At 41.4% G+C, this 15,737-nt stretch overlaps 1 protein-coding gene across 5 annotated transcripts in view; it reads left to right on the plus strand.

Moving 5' to 3' along the window:
* The first annotated feature begins 1,094 nt into the window (after positions 1-1,094).
* The window catches only part of LRRC69 (leucine rich repeat containing 69), a 48,197-nt gene continuing 33,554 nt past the window's right edge, over positions 1,095-15,737 (plus strand). For 2 of the 5 annotated variants that reach the window (XM_053246066.1, XM_053246071.1), the window contains exons 1-5: positions 1,095-1,566; positions 9,497-9,565; positions 9,847-9,973; positions 10,753-10,825; positions 13,201-13,396. In XM_053246066.1, the coding sequence (XP_053102041.1) occupies positions 1,384-1,566; positions 9,497-9,565; positions 9,847-9,973; positions 10,753-10,825; positions 13,201-13,396 (648 nt within the window). In that variant the 5' untranslated portion in view covers positions 1,095-1,383. The remainder of the gene's footprint in view (positions 1,567-9,496; positions 9,566-9,846; positions 9,974-10,752; positions 10,826-13,200; positions 13,397-15,737) is intronic. The other 3 variants (XM_053246067.1, XM_053246069.1, XM_053246070.1) reach the window with 3 other exon arrangements.

Genomic DNA, 15,737 nt, shown 5'->3' on the forward strand with positions numbered 1-15,737 from the left:
CTAGGGATGTGCATGGAACTACGGTGGGCAGGCTTGAAGGCAGTGGGGGTGCCACTTTAGGGGTGGGGGAGGGTGCACTGACCCCTCTCCCACCACTTTCCCCCTCTCCCACCACTTTCCCCCTCTCCCGCCACTTTCCCCCCACCGGGTGTTGTTTTTCTAACAGCTAATCATGCCCCATTGCCCCCGTTGGCCAGATATGGCTGGAAGTTCCAGATGTGCGTCTGGAACTTCAGGGCAATAGGGAGAAATTGACAACAGTGGGGGGAAAGCAGCTGGAGGGGTAAGTGCACCCTCCCTTGCTCCTAAAGTGGCAACCCTGTCACCTTCGAACTGGCGGTTCTTCAAACCAGTTCAGAGGCCCATAAAGGGCCTCTGAGCTGGTTCTGTGCAGGTCCCTAACCCCATTGTGGAACCTCTCAGTACACCAATCTCTCATCATTTTTTGTATGCATGCGGGGCGGTGGGGGAGTATTTCTCTCTCAGACTGTTGTGGGTGGTGGGTTCATTACCAGCAGCTCAACCCTGGCGGGGCAGCATCAAAGAGAAGTCATTCCTTGAGGTTGCTAAGAACCATCTACATGTGGAGACAAGTGGTTTAACCTGATTCTAAGTCATTATTCTCCCTTGGAAATTGGGTTTTTCTCAGCTCTCCAGTGCTTTCTGATGCCCTTGCATTACAACATCCATGTACCCGGGCCAGCCTTCTCTCCAAATCTTATTCCTATCGTTTTCATCTAACTCCACTATCAGTCCCCTTGACCCTATTCCCTGCTGACTGATAATTGTTAGCTCTCCGTCTGTTATCCCTCCTCACCACCACCTCTTCTGACTAGGGCTGCCAACATTTCATTGCCTGATCGGGCATCCCATAAGGGACAGGCACTTTGGGGCTGAAATAATAAGGGACTGTTGGTAACCCTACTTCTGACTCCTTCCTTACTACTTTCAGATCTGCCACTGTTTCCCCTTTTCTCACAAATATGTGGCTTGGCCCCTGCGCTTTCTGCAGCTACCATGGAGCTTCACACATCTACCCTTGATCTCCAGGCTCCGGGAAGGGTTCTGTTTATTCCCATTTGTCCCGTTATTATCGATGAAGATAAAGTTGTTGCCGAAGAACTGCAGCCACCCTCCTCCCATCACCCGCTTTTTGTCCCCCCCGCTCCGCTTTTTTCCGCCCTCCCTGCTTACGCCTGTTTCCTCCTCGGCCTCCGTAGCACACAGCGGTTGCCATGGCTACGCGGATCCTCCGGCCCTGTGAGCCCGGTCGGCGTCGCTTTGCTGTCTCCATGGCAGCGCCAAGGGAGGCCTTGTTTACCTTGGCTGCCTCTATGGCGTCGCCGCTGGGCAGCCCTCCCGACTGGCGAGCGAAGCAGCAGCATGGCGGAGGGGCCACTGCTCCGGGCACTGCGGGGTGGACCCGGGACTCGTTCGCTTTCGCTGTCCGCCCGGCGACTCCGCCACCTGCCCCGGGGCTTGGGGAATATGAAGGGCTTGGAGGGCCTGAGCCTGCGGGACAATAGGCTGAGCCGGCTGCCTCAGGATATGAAGGCTCTGAGCCGGGTGAGGAGCTGCCCTGTCGGCAGAAGGAAGCGCGCTGAGTGAGGGGAGCCTTCCTTTCTCTCGGTTGGATAATCTCTCTCCGCTCGCTCTTTGTCAGGACACCGGCTTGCTTGTGCCCTTCACAGCAGCCTCGCCCGCCCTTATTCAATTAGTGAAGCTTTTCCAAGCAGGGCGGCAAAAGGTCGAGCTTTGTTCCTGTTAACTGCTGTCAAGAAGCACAGGAGCAGGGCCGGGGACTGTGGGGGGAAACGTGGCAACCCTGCAGGCTGTTCACGGCTCATATACAGACATCACACTCCGGAATGATCACCCTTGATTTGGAGCCATCCCACTAATTTACGTTAGGTTGCCCTGAGAATTATATGCGGGGATGGGGACCATGTACGCCACCCTATGTTCCTTGAGAGAAGGAGGGGGTGAACATGTAATTAATAAATCTGGTATTTGTTATTTATGATGATAAATAAATCCCCTCCCACACTGCATTGTAGGAACACAGGAAGCCCACTCTTGAGCAGTCCTCTTGGCTGGTCTAATACAAGGATGATTATTATCTGCTGTAACTCCTAATAAATGATCTGGGGGCATGTACTTTCTATTATCTCGGGCCTACAGGACAGACTTAAAGGAGAGCTGTTCAGCAATGATAAAAGATGCCATAAAATCTCCAATGAAAAGAGAGTTATGTAGCATTTGATTGGCTGTTGCTTAGACATCAAGAAGATGAGGGCCCTTCTGCAGTGAGTGACTTCTTACAGAGATGTGTCTATCTGTTCCTAAACAAGGGAAGCATATATTATGGACTTTCAACGGTAATCTGGAATAAGGGAGGTTAGGAACATAGGAAGCTGCCATATACTGAGTCAGACCATAGGTCCATCTAACTCACTATTGTCTACCCAGACTGGTAGCGGCTTCTTCAAGGTTGCAGGCAGGAATCTCTCTCATTCCTATCTTGGAGATGCCAGGGAGGGAACTTGGAACCTTCTGCTCTTCCCAGAGTGGCTCCATAACCTGAGGGGAATATTTTACAGTGCTCACACATCAAATCTCCCATTCCTATGCAACCAGGGTAGACCAAGGGGACAAGTCATGCTTGCTACCACAGATTTGCTCATTCTATAAACAATTTGGGACTTCAGATGTTTAGGAACCAGAGTGAAGTATTTTAAGCAGTTGCAGAAAGCACCACCATTTTTCTGTGTGATAACAATTAATTTCAAATCAAGTTTTAAAACATGAATGACAGTACAGTAAAGATGCTGCAGTCTTAATGGTTGTAAGTAGCAGGCACAAACCAGCTAAAAATAACCACATTACAGTTTAATTTAAATAAATGGGAGAGATTTAAACTCTAATCTTATGTACATTTACCCAGGGACAAGCCCCATTCAGTGCACTGGAACTTGTTTCTGATCTTGTATACAGTTATATTGTTAACCATGGGCTTAACAATCCCATTTGAATAAATGGGAATTAAAAGTGCTTACCTTTTAACTGAACTTTAGGTCATCCCCCCCCTTTTTAAATCAGATTACGTTTGGATGATCATTGTCTGGATCAAGAAGAAAACTATGAACAGTTGGATTGGGAGGTGGGAGGAATAGTCCTCTGTACATCTTTCAACCTAAGCCTCGATTTTTAATGGGTCATAAAAGTGGTTATGGAACTTTTTATGACAGATTGTATCTTGGCAGTGCTGTAATTCAACCTGGGAGTAATATGCACTTTTTAAAACAACATTTTAAAAATGTTCTGGTAAAACTCAAATTACATCAAAATACTTTCTGAAAGCCCCATGACTGGCACGAAAATGTGTATTTTTCCACAATTGTAAAATATTTATACTTCATGCTGAAAGCAGTGTTTTTGTGGAGATACCACAGTACATAATTATTTTGAGAAGTGCTCTGCCAACCCCCTTTTCTCGGAATGGGTGCAACCCTATCATGCTTTCTCCCTTGGCGCATAAAATGGTGTTATGTGTAGCAGCATTTGGTTCCCTGATTCCTTCTCCCTCCTAACTTGTTTTGAGAGGAAAAGGGGCATTTGCTTCACCATTCTCCCATAACCAGAGGTTCAAAAGTAGGATTTATGGGCTATAGTGAAGTGGCCATTGCAAAGTGCTAGAGCACATATTCTGCATGCAGAAAGCCTCAGGTTCAATGCATGGTATCTTGGGTTAGAGTTGGGAAAGACCCCTGTCTGAAATCCTGGAGAACTATTGCTAGTCATTCTGAACCATATTGGGCCAGTGAGCTACCTCTGTGTAAGAGGCATATTCATTGACTATGAATATTTATATACTGCTTTTCAACAAAAACATAGAAAAATAAACAATAAATAGAAAAGATAATCTCCTGTCCCAAAGTACTAACAATCACATAAACTAGGCAGCTGCATCAGCCACTGGAGGTACACTGTCCTGGGCATGAATAGAGACAGTTGCTCTCTCCTTGCTACATATAAGAGAACCACCACTTTAAAATGAGCCTATTATACATATAATAATAATAATAATAATAATAATAATAATAATAATAATAATAAAAAATATCATCAATCATGCTCTGCACCCCTGCAGTGATGTAGATAGGATATACCTCCCGCGCCTGGAAGAGGAATGCTGCAAGTCCATCAAACAGTAGAGGAGGAGAAAAGAGGCCTTGAAGAATATATCAAGGAGAGTGAAGAAGGTGCACTTAAAATGGTCAACAATGAGAAATTATTAAACACCAATGAAACAAAGCAGGCCTACAAGAAAGAGCAAGTCAAGAACCGAGCAGAAAAATGGAAAAATAACCCACTGCATGATCAATATTTGCACGATATAACCCAAAAATCAAACATCACCAAGACCTAGAAGTGGCTCAAGACAGGCAACTTGAAGAAAGAAACAGAGGGTTTAATACTGGCTGCAAAAGAACAGGCACTAAGAACAAATGCAATAAGAGCAAAAGTAAAAAAATCAACAACAAAGATCAAGTGCCGCCTTTGTAAAGAAGCAGATGAAACAGTGGACCACCTAAACAGCTGTTGTAAAATGACCGCACAAACTGACTACAAACAAAGGCATGACAAGGTAGCAGGGATGATATACTGGAACATCTGCAAAAAATACAAGCTACCTGCAGCCCAAAATTGGTAGGACCACAAAATTGAAAAAGTTGTACAAAATGAAGATGTAAAAATATTACGGGATTTCTGACTACAAACAGACAAACATCTGCCACACAATACAACAGATATAACTGTAGTTGAGAAGAAAGAAAAACAAGTCAAAATAACTGGCATAGCAATACCAGGTGACAGCAGAATAGAAGAAAAAGAAACAGAAAAAATCACCAAATACAAAGATCTACAAATTGAAATTGAAAGGTTGTGGCAGAAGAAGACGAAAATAATCCCAGTAGTAGTTGGCGCCCTAGGTGTAATTCCAAAACGTCTTGAGGAGCACCTCAATGCCACAGGGGCCACAGAAATCACTATCAGCCAACTACAAAAACAACTTTACTGGGAACAGCCTACATTTTGCAGTGATACCTATAACAACAACAACAACAATATTGATAACAAAATTTTGGCATCCCTGGTCCTTGGGAAGGACTCAATGTCTGGATAAAACAAACCAGTCAATAATACCTGTTAGAATGTACAAACAAGAAATAATAATAATAATAATAATAATAATAATAATAATAATAACAACAACAACAACAACAACCCCCAGTGAGGCACTACCTTGGCGTGGTTGTGGAGCTTGTGTGCTCTGATGAAGGTGAGAGCTATGCCAGAGGTCCAGCCATACTGGACAGGTCTCACCAGAGGAGCCAGACAAAGAGTGCCTCTCCCATCAACAATATGGTGAGACCTAACTTTAATAAATCTATACCGGATTGGTTGTCGCCCGGGTCAACAAGGACCGCGCCAGATGCTATAGTCCCTGGACATCTGGTGGCAAGTGGGCAACAGGACTCAGGATCTTCAGTTGAGCAACCAGGGCTGGAGACAGCAAAGTTACTGGAAGAAACGTCGCTTAACCGAAAAAAATATACGAAAAATGCCAACAAGGAAATAATGATCTGCTATTACAAATCTAGTCCAACTAGAAGAGGTTATTTAAAAAGAATGTACCAAATTTGGAAAGAGAAGCATCCAGACACAGAAATAACAGAACAAAGGCTAGCAGACCAGAGAAGATTCATAATAAGAAATAAAGTATTCACAGGAGTTGAGCTGGAAGAACTGCAAAGAGCAACACAGGCTCAAGATATGGAAGAAGAATTATCACCAATTGAAGAAGTTGCTCAGGCGCAGATGGAGGAGGTGTTGGAAATCGAGGATGCCACCATTGCTGAACTGTTTCAAAATCAAAACCAGGCAACCTCCCCTTTGCCTTCACCTCAAAAACCTGAATGCCGTTTAACAGAAAAGTAACAAGAACTAAAGCAAAAAATAACTGAGCACATGAACCAAACAACCACCAGGGTTCAACTTCCAGCTCTAAAAACAGTTGCTAAAAAACAACTTGCTCAGGCATTAAAAGATGTCAATGCTACACTTGTAGAAATAACAACCAATAATTTGCAAGAAACAAACCAACTAATGTACAGTGCAGCAACAATAACAACACAAGAGCTCGGATATAAGATCAGTGGACCTGTCAAAAAAGAAAGCAGTACATCACCTAAATGGAAGATTAGATTAGAAAATAAAATCTCCAAGCTTAGATCAGATGCTAGTAAATTGAAAGATATGAAAGACAAGAAGCTGAAGAATGAAAACACCAAACAGTATCTGATCCAAAAATACCACCTAGATTCAAGGAAAATTAGAGAAGTCCTGGAAATAATAAAGCAGCAAATAACAGCAGTGTCAAAGAAGATAAGCAGATATGAAGCCAGAATTACACAACACAGGCAGAATCTCCAATTCCAGTTGAATCAGGGACGTTTCTACCAAAGCATAGAAGGAGAAACTGCAAGTAACCTAAAAACACCAAATAAAGAAGAAACAGTGCAATTCTGGGGGAAATTATGGGACAATCCAATAGATTATAATAAAAAAGCAGGCTGGATGAAAGAGGTCAAAAAATGTAACCAACAAATGCAAGATCTAATAATAACATCAGAATTAATAAGTGAAAGAGCAAAGAAAATTAAAAATTGGACTGCGCCAGGCGACGATGAACTGAATGGCTTTTGGCTTAAACACCTAACAAGCCTGCATAAACAACTATCAAAACAGTTCAATCACATTATGAAAGGCGGTGATATTGAACAATGGCTAACAACTGGGAAAAATCATCTCATCGTGAAAGACCCAGCAAAAAGTGCAGTTCCAAGTAATTATAGACCGATAACCTGCCTGCCAACCATGTTCAAATTATTAACTGGAATAATAGCAGATGAAGTGATGCAACACTTATTAACTAACAAACAGCTTCCAGTTGAACAGAAAGGAAATTGCCCGAACACCAGAGGCACAAAAGACCAGCTGCTGATTGACAAAATGATTTTAGAAAACTGCAAGAGAAGAAAAACAAATCTAAGTGTTGCATGGATTGACTACAAGAAAGCCTTCGATTCACTGCCTCACACGGATACTAAAATGTTTAGAAACAACTGGTGTCAGCAAAAACATTCAGATATTTATTTAAAAAGCAATGAGCATGTGGAGTACACAGTTAACAATCAATGGCGAGGCACTTGGACAGGTTAGCATTAGAAGAGGCATTTTCCAAGGGGACTTACTATCCCCTCTGTTGTTTGTAATCGCCATGACCCCACTTTCACAAATACTAAACAAAACAGGCCTCGGATACCAAACATCTAAAACATCAAATAAAATCAACCATCTGCTGTACATGGACAATCTGAAGTTGTATGGAAAGTCCCAGTCAGAAATCGAATCACTGCTAAACACTGTCCGTATATTCAGTAGCGATATAGCAATGGAGTTTGGACTAGACAGGTTTGCTGCATTAATAATGAAAAGAGGAAAAATAACAAAAACAGAAGGAATAGAACTGCCCAATAGAAGCAACATCAAGAACCTGGAAGAGAAAGAAACATTACAAATACTTGGGCATTCTCCAGGCTGATAACATCGCACACACTGAAGTTAAAAGAAAAATTGGAAGTGAATACATCAGGAGAGTTAGAAAAATCCTCAAGTCCAAACTCAATGGCGGGAACACCATACAAGCCATAAACACCTGGGCTATACCTGTTATCAGATACACTGCAGGAATAGACCCAGGCAGAGCTAGAGATGCTAGATCGTAAGACCAGGAAAATCATGACCATCAATCATGCTCTGCACCCCCACAGTGATGTCGATAGGCTCTACCTCCCTCGCAGCTCAGGTGGAAGAGGAATGCTGCAAGTCCATCAAACAGTAGAGGAGGAGAAAAGAGGCCTTGAAGAATATATCAAGGACAGTGAAGAAGATGCATTTAAAATGGTCAAGAACGAGAAACTATTCAACACCAATGAAACAAAGCAGGCCTACAAGAAAGAACAAGTCAAGAACCGAGCAGAAAAATGGAGAAATAAGCCCCTGCATGGTCAATATTTGCACAATATAAGTGGAAAATCAGACATCACCAAGACCTGGCAATGGCTTAAGAATGGCAACTTGAAGAAAGAAACAGAGGGTTTAATACTGGCTGCACAAGAACAGGCACTAAGAACAAATGCAATAAGAGCCAAAGTAGAAAACATCAACAACAAAGAGCAAGTGCCACCTTTGTAAAGAAGCAGATGAAACAGTGGATCAGCTGTTGTAAGATGATCGCACAGACTGACTACAAACAAAGGCATGACAAGGTAGCAGGGATGATACACTGGAACATCTGCAAAAAATACAAGCTACCTGTAGCCAAGAATCGGTAGGACCATAAAATTGAAAAAGTTGAAGAAAATGAAGATGTAAAAATATTATGGGACTTCCGACTACAAACAGACAAACATCTGCCACACAATACACCAGATATAACTGTAGTCGAGAAGAAAGAAAAACAAGTGAAAATAATCGACATAGCAATACCAGGGGATAGCAGAATAGAAGAAAAAGAAATAGAAAAAAATCACCAAATACAAAGATCTACAAATTGAAATTGAAAGGCTGTGGCAGAAAAAGACCAAAATAACCCCAGTGGTAATTGGCGCCCTGGGTGCAGTCCCAAAAGACCTTGAAGAGCACCTCAACACTATAGGGGCCACAGAAATCACCATCAGCCAATTACAAAAAGCAGCTTTACTGGGAACAGCCTATATTCTGCGACGATATCTATAACAATTGACAATAAAATTCTGGCATCCCAGGTCCTTGGGAAGGACTCGATGTCTGGATAAAACAAACCAGTCAATAACACCTGTCTGACTGTGTAAACAACAACAATAATAATACTTAATAGAAAAACAGTTCTGATTAAAACCATAGCATGCCCTGGACAGAAAGCTGGCATGCTGCAGGGAAACTGCAGGTAACTCAAGCAAGCAAGCCAAACTACATTCTGCAGCTGAAAACACTCCACGACTCGCTACCCAATTTCTGACTCAAAATAAGTGCTGTGAATGTAAGGAGAAAACACATTAACGTGCTTTTATGGACTATTGCACAAGTGCTAGTGGAAGACTTCTCACAGTGCAGCACCAGTTTTGCTTATAATGTTGTACAAGAAAATGAATGAAATGTAGACTGTAATACATGCTGCAATAGTAAACCAATGGGCCATTTAAAAAGTTTAGAAAAGGGTTTGTAGTTTGTACAAAGGTTTGAACAAGAGCTTGTGCAAATGGGTGAACTTTTACCTTAACATTCTCTAAATAAATTTCATGCTCCCAGAATACTGCTACTAATTGTGGTACTTCTGACTTTCTCCAGAGGTAATGAAATTCTAAATCCCAATTGTTTTTTGTATCAGAAGCCAAATTCCATAGGGTTTGAACTTGAAAACTTGAGGGGTCATCTAATCCATTCAGTGATCTTAAAGGTTTGTTATTACCTGCTTCTTAATTTGAAAACTGATTAGACTAAAGCTGTATATGAAGTTATCTAACAAATATGTAAAAGACCATTAAATCATTTATTTTAAATATAAAATGTTTTGTTGCATTCCTGAATTATGTAAGTTTATGAACAGTATTTTATGATAATACTTGCCATTTCTTTAGTGTATACTTACTAATGCTGATACACATGAATAACATGTTTTGCATAATGTCTGTTTTAAGTTGAAAAAGTAAGATTACTTAATCAAATATCTGTTCATAGCTGACAGTACTAAATTTGGGAAACAATATTTTTGAAGAAGTTCCTGAGCAGCTGAAATATCTCACATCTCTGAAGAAACTTCATTTGTTTGGAAACAAGATCACGAGAATATCACCATTAATATTTGGTAAGATCCTATCCTATCCTACTCGAAAACTAATATTGAACACAAAACTAATATTGAACATCATTAAGTAGGGCTGTTAGCCAGTTAAAGAAATTTAATTTTATTTGGTGCAGTCCTGTGCACATGCACCTGTATAAACCCCACTGAACACTGTGGGACTTACTTCTCAGTAAACATAGGATGGCATGTCTAATCAACTAAGAGTTTTACCACACAAACCTATGCTGCTTTACTTGGAAATAAATCCCACTAAAGATTATTCCATGCATGGGATTATAGCCTTAGGCAATTAATCAATTAATCGAGGCATTAAATCTGTATAAATGTGTACATGAGTAAAATTAGCATGAAGGAAATACATCTCTTTGTTTTTAGACAATGTATTGCACCATTTCAGAAGAAATGTTTCTCCTATCCCCTTGAGAAAGTGGAATTCCTCTTTAAAATGGTGCCTTCTATTTTTATAAGTACTTCTATTTAAAATATTCTTTGAAATACTCTGAAAATATTATTTGAGCCCAGTTTTGGGCTTCTGTGACATTTTACTTCTCTGATTTTAGATAATGCTTTATTTTCCTTTTAAAAAAAATATCCAATAATTTAATATGCACCCATTTTATACTCTTAATTTTTTAAAAAAGTATAATGACAAAAAATAATATTCATAAAGGCAGAACTATGTTGGGCACAATGGAATATTAAGGAAAATTCAAAGATGTATCATGAAGTCATCTTCAGTGAAGATGAATACTTCATTTTAAAGTTGTGTTTCTTTATAGACGGACTGAAGAATTTAGTACTTCTCAATCTAAACAACAACCAGCTTAGCAACCTTCCTGTAGAGATACACAGGTAATTTTGATTATTCTATGGCTGGGGTTTTACCTGAATTTGCTATCATGTACCACTTGTTTTAACAGCCTTTATTGGTTGGTACAAGATACAGCATTTGCTTCATATTGTGTAATTTCCAACCATTCTTTAATCCATAGATTTAGTTGTGATGGAAATACCCTCAATTTTTATTATTGAATCTAAATAAAATGACTAAATACAATAGGTCTAAATGCATGTGTAGAAATACTTATATCATTGGCTAAAACTGCTTCCTTTCTCCCATACTATTTTGGGAAAAGTATATCTTCAGGTGTAAATAGAATACTTTGCTTTTTTAAAAAAGGCAAATCTTTTAAAGAGTATTACAGGATAGTATTACAAATAGTATTAAGGATAGTGGCTGACATTCAGGGCAAGGAAGCACTGGTGCAGAGAGAGGAGCAGACTAACAATACTTCCAGGCTGACTGCACTGGGCACTTTCCAGATTACATGCTACAACAAGGGTAAAATGCTTCAGCTTGACAGGATCGTATTGAAAATGATCCCCAGAATCTCAAACTCCTTCAATGGGAAAATACAGCTATTTTTCTGCAACAGACTTGCAACATTGTAGCACTATGACGCAAAGATAAAATCCGAAAGAAGGCACTGGAAATGTGAACGTCACCACAGCGCAGGGACTGTGGTGTCACAACACAGGAAGTACGGAAGCACACTTAGTAGATCCGTAGTGACAATGTTGTAGCATGTAATCAGGAAAGCACCTGTTGCACTGGAGAAGGGGCAATTTCTGATTACCTTTTATTTCCCTGGAAGCACTCTGTGTCACCCAAAAATATAGCCCCTCAGCCTTATAGTAGGTTCTTCTCCCTTATAAATTATAGGGCTCTTCTGTCCTGTCACAAGTAAATAAGCCTTAATCCAATATCAGGGGTCCCCAACCTTTTAAAACAAGTGTTCTCCCTCTGTTGCAAACCTTCAGCTCAGTACTCCATAGATAATGTGTGTGCGTGCACATACCTCTCCTCTCAGTCTGACTTCAGAAAAATTAGCACTGAGTATTCCCATTAATTTCAGTAGGACTACTTATGAGTAACTTAGTGTGGATATGAGCAAATGACTATAGTAGTCCGTCCACCTAACTGCAACATTTAAATTTGAACACACACACACATACACACAGAGTGCTTTTTTTGTAATACCGCAGGAGCCAGTACGTCCACACTCCATTGTGTGGCGACAGCCCTTTTGTGCTTGCATGGCCACACTGCGGTATTACAACAACAACAACAACAAAGACAGATAGATATAGATACACACCCTCAAATGTAAGTGTTGCAGTTATGAGGTGGGCTCTCCAGTCTTGCAGGGAATAAAGGCAAAGCCTTCTCCACTGCTGCAACCCCCGGTGTGGCGGGGGGGGGGGTGAGTTTTCAAGCACCGCGCTGGGTGCTTTCAGAGCTTGGGGATGGGTCAGGGTGCCGGTAGATGCTGGTACTGTGTACATGCTGTCATTTTAAAAGCCCTGTAAAATTCAAGTTTAGTTTTTACAGTTAGGGGGGCAGTCTACTATAGTAATTGGCTCACATCAACACTAGGTTACTCATAAGTTGTCTTACTGAAATTAATGCGAATGCTAATTTTCTGAAGCCTGTCAGTCAGACTGGGGTGGGGTATGCTGAGCTTCAGCATATAGTCAGCCAATCACGAGCAGAGGAGGAGGGTCTTCACCTTCTTTCCCTTTTGCAAGAAACATATTGCTAAGGATGTGTCAGCTTCAAGCTGGCAATCCTCATATGGGGAACTAATAGTGCTGCAGCAGCGTGGGGAAGCAACAGGGCTCTGATTACCTCCTGGGAGCCCTTCAGATACTATAGGCGTACTAGTACCCCCATTTTGGGAACCCCTGTAAAACATTTAATCACTTATAAAGGGTATTCACATGTGCAGCCTAACCCAGGCTAGGGTAGCCCAGCCTGGGTTAGGTTGCGCATGTGAAGCGCTGTGAGTGAGGTTGCTCCCAGTTCTGCACCCTTGCCAAGCCCCAATTTCAAACCCAGCATTTATCCTGTGGTTAACTAAACCTGTGGTTCACTTAACCTTGGCTAGCAATTGTCTGGGCAATCGGCAACAGGTTAAACAGCTTCCCTCTGGCCCACTGCAATTTCCGGCAATCAGCTGGGGAGGAAGGAGCATTGGCACCGAGCTTGGTGGCTTCTCTAACAAGAGTGGCCACTACACTTGTGCCCCCGGGCACCCTGAGATGCAGGAGGTGTGAAGTCCTCCCGCTCCCAGCATCTCCCCTTGCCACTCACAAATATTTGGTAATATACAAAAGCAATATAGATGTGGAGGTCATCATACTGAAGTGCTTTGTTCCTTTCATAGGCTTGAAAATCTTGAATGTGTGAGTTTAGACAATAATCAACTGCAATGCATTCCCAAAGAACTCTGCTATCTCCGAAAGCTGCGTAAGCTCTATTTGTCCCACAATTCCATCATCACACTTCCTGAAGAGATTGGATACCTAACAAAACTCAAGGTCTTGATTTTGTCAAGAAATCAAATAGAAGAGCTCCCTGATGTGAGTGGTGGTGTGCCACCTCTTCCTGAGATCTTTCAGAAATAATATATTGTCTGTAGAAATATGTTTTTTAAATACTTAGTCATCTCACTGCATGCAGTTTGACAATAAACTTTGTTATGAACAATCAGTATATAATAAAAATGGGAGTCTCTTCCAACAACTAGGGTTGTTATCCTAAGGTAACAATATTAAGAAGGTGGGAAGTCCTCCCACTCCCAGCATCTCCCCTTGAAGAAGTCCATGAAGAAGTCCATGAAGTTCATGAAGAAATCCATAGAAGAAGGGGATGGATTTTCACCAATAGGAGATTGATAAATAATATCTGTTCCATGTAGTATCTTGTTCCAGAAGCTTCCCCCATCTGTCAGGAGCTAATTTTCATGGCATGAGTAGGCAGCAGAGGAAAGGGGGAACCTAAAAAATATTGATTCACCTTCTGACAAAAGTGTTTATGTTTGTAGGATGACACCTTAAGATACAACCCTCTGCGAGCAGTGTAACATGGGTACAGCAAACTCCTGCAAGGTCACGTGTTCCCTTTGGATCCTTTTTGTTTTTGATACAAGTTTGCCTTCAAACCAGTGTCTGAACTAACTCTCAGTATTGGGACTTATCCTGCCCCATTATTTCTCCTTGATTATTCAAATTTTTGGAAGTCAGTGTTAGTCCTGATAGTTAGAGAAGTAGAGGTAAAACACTGGGTGTCCAGGTCAAGCAAGGCAGGCTGGAGGCATAAGCTCTAAAAGTGAGCTGTTGAACCAGCAGGAGGCTGATGCTGACTGAGGGCATATGTAGCTGGTGTGAGCCCCACCCTTTCCTGGATCCTTACTCCAGAAGAGGCACTCAAGTTGGCATTCCCCCTACAAGTAAGCCCATGGGGAGGGAGGCCCCAAGCAGTGAGGTGATCACTCCATCTTTGAAGCTGGAGCTTCACCCTGGTGTCGCTTTGCTTCCACTTCTGGAAGTGGAGAGCAATGGAGGGAACTCAGAGAAAGGGGCAGAAGCCCCACTAAGGGGCACTGGGTCTGCAGTACTCCAGGGCTCTTCTGAGGGGGCAACTGGCTCTGGCTGCTCCAGCTCTATAGAATCTGGGGGTAGTTCCCATGCCCAGGATTCCAGGCTGGAGTGGCTCTTCCTCTGATGAAGCCTCCTTTGGATCATTGTGCAGATGAACTCTGACTCTCAGTAGTATTGTGTGCCATTTTAATATTTAAAATTGAACAATTGTTGGAAATGCAGAAAGAAGTACGTTTGACATGTTTGAAACTTACAAGTTTTAGAGTTAGAAAATGGCTGATTCTAGTGCAGAGATAGGAGATTTTGAGTAACAGCTTTCATCTTCATGCTTGTCTCAATGAAAAAGCAGCCCTAATAGGGAGTTTGAGAGGTATTATTGATTGGAATTGATTGGAACAAGGATAGTAAAGTGGTACCATGATGGTATTCTGGAACGGAGTTCCAGACAAAGTAGATGGGTGGAGTTCTATGAAGAAGCAGGAGACCTTTGGCCAAATGAGGGTGGTGAAGCTAGAGAAGTAAAGGTCACAGGCAGGGAAGTTTTAGGATATAAGTACAGAAAGCAAAGAAGTGTGCGAAAAGCAGATCAGCAACATAGGAAGAAATAAGATAATGAAAATGTACAGGGTGGTGCCCTTTGTTTGGTTTTCTTTTATCACGAATGTGTTGTCCATCACATGCTTATGCCATTTCTGGCTATCTGGGATATGTACTGATTTCAAACACTTATTGTTAAATTTGCTTGCTGCATGCACATTATGGGTTGTTTCACATTGATTAAAACAATGTCAGTTAAGCATTAAATCCCAGATTTGAGTAGTGCACATGCTTCCACAGAGTATGTCATAAGAACCTGGAAATGGTTGTACCAACCCAACAATTAACTAGAATCATTAATCTTAGATCTGAACTCGGCTTGTCGATCTCAGTTAAATGTTAGTTTGCTATGGCACGGATCTGGGATGGGTGAAAACTTCGAAGTTCTCATGACATTCTGTGGGAGAGCATGCACCATGCGAAACTGGAATTTAATGGTTATCTGTCTATCTATCTGTCTATTTAAAATATTTATACCCTGCCCTCCAGTACACTACTGCTCAGGGTGGCTCACAACAGTAATAAAATAGATATAATGTAAAATAAAAGATTTAAAAAGTTAAACAAGTTAAAAGGCCAGGCTAAAACCACATTTAAAATTATATTTTAAAACAAGTTTCAAATTAAAAATTATTAATAAAAAGGTAAAACCTGAGGACTATAACAACTAAAGAACCTACCAGATATCAGCAGCATATCAAACATTAAAAAGCCCCTTTAAAAA

Source organism: Hemicordylus capensis, chromosome 4, assembly GCF_027244095.1.
Source record: "Hemicordylus capensis ecotype Gifberg chromosome 4, rHemCap1.1.pri, whole genome shotgun sequence".
NCBI classification, from domain to species: Eukaryota; Metazoa; Chordata; class Lepidosauria; order Squamata; family Cordylidae; genus Hemicordylus; species Hemicordylus capensis.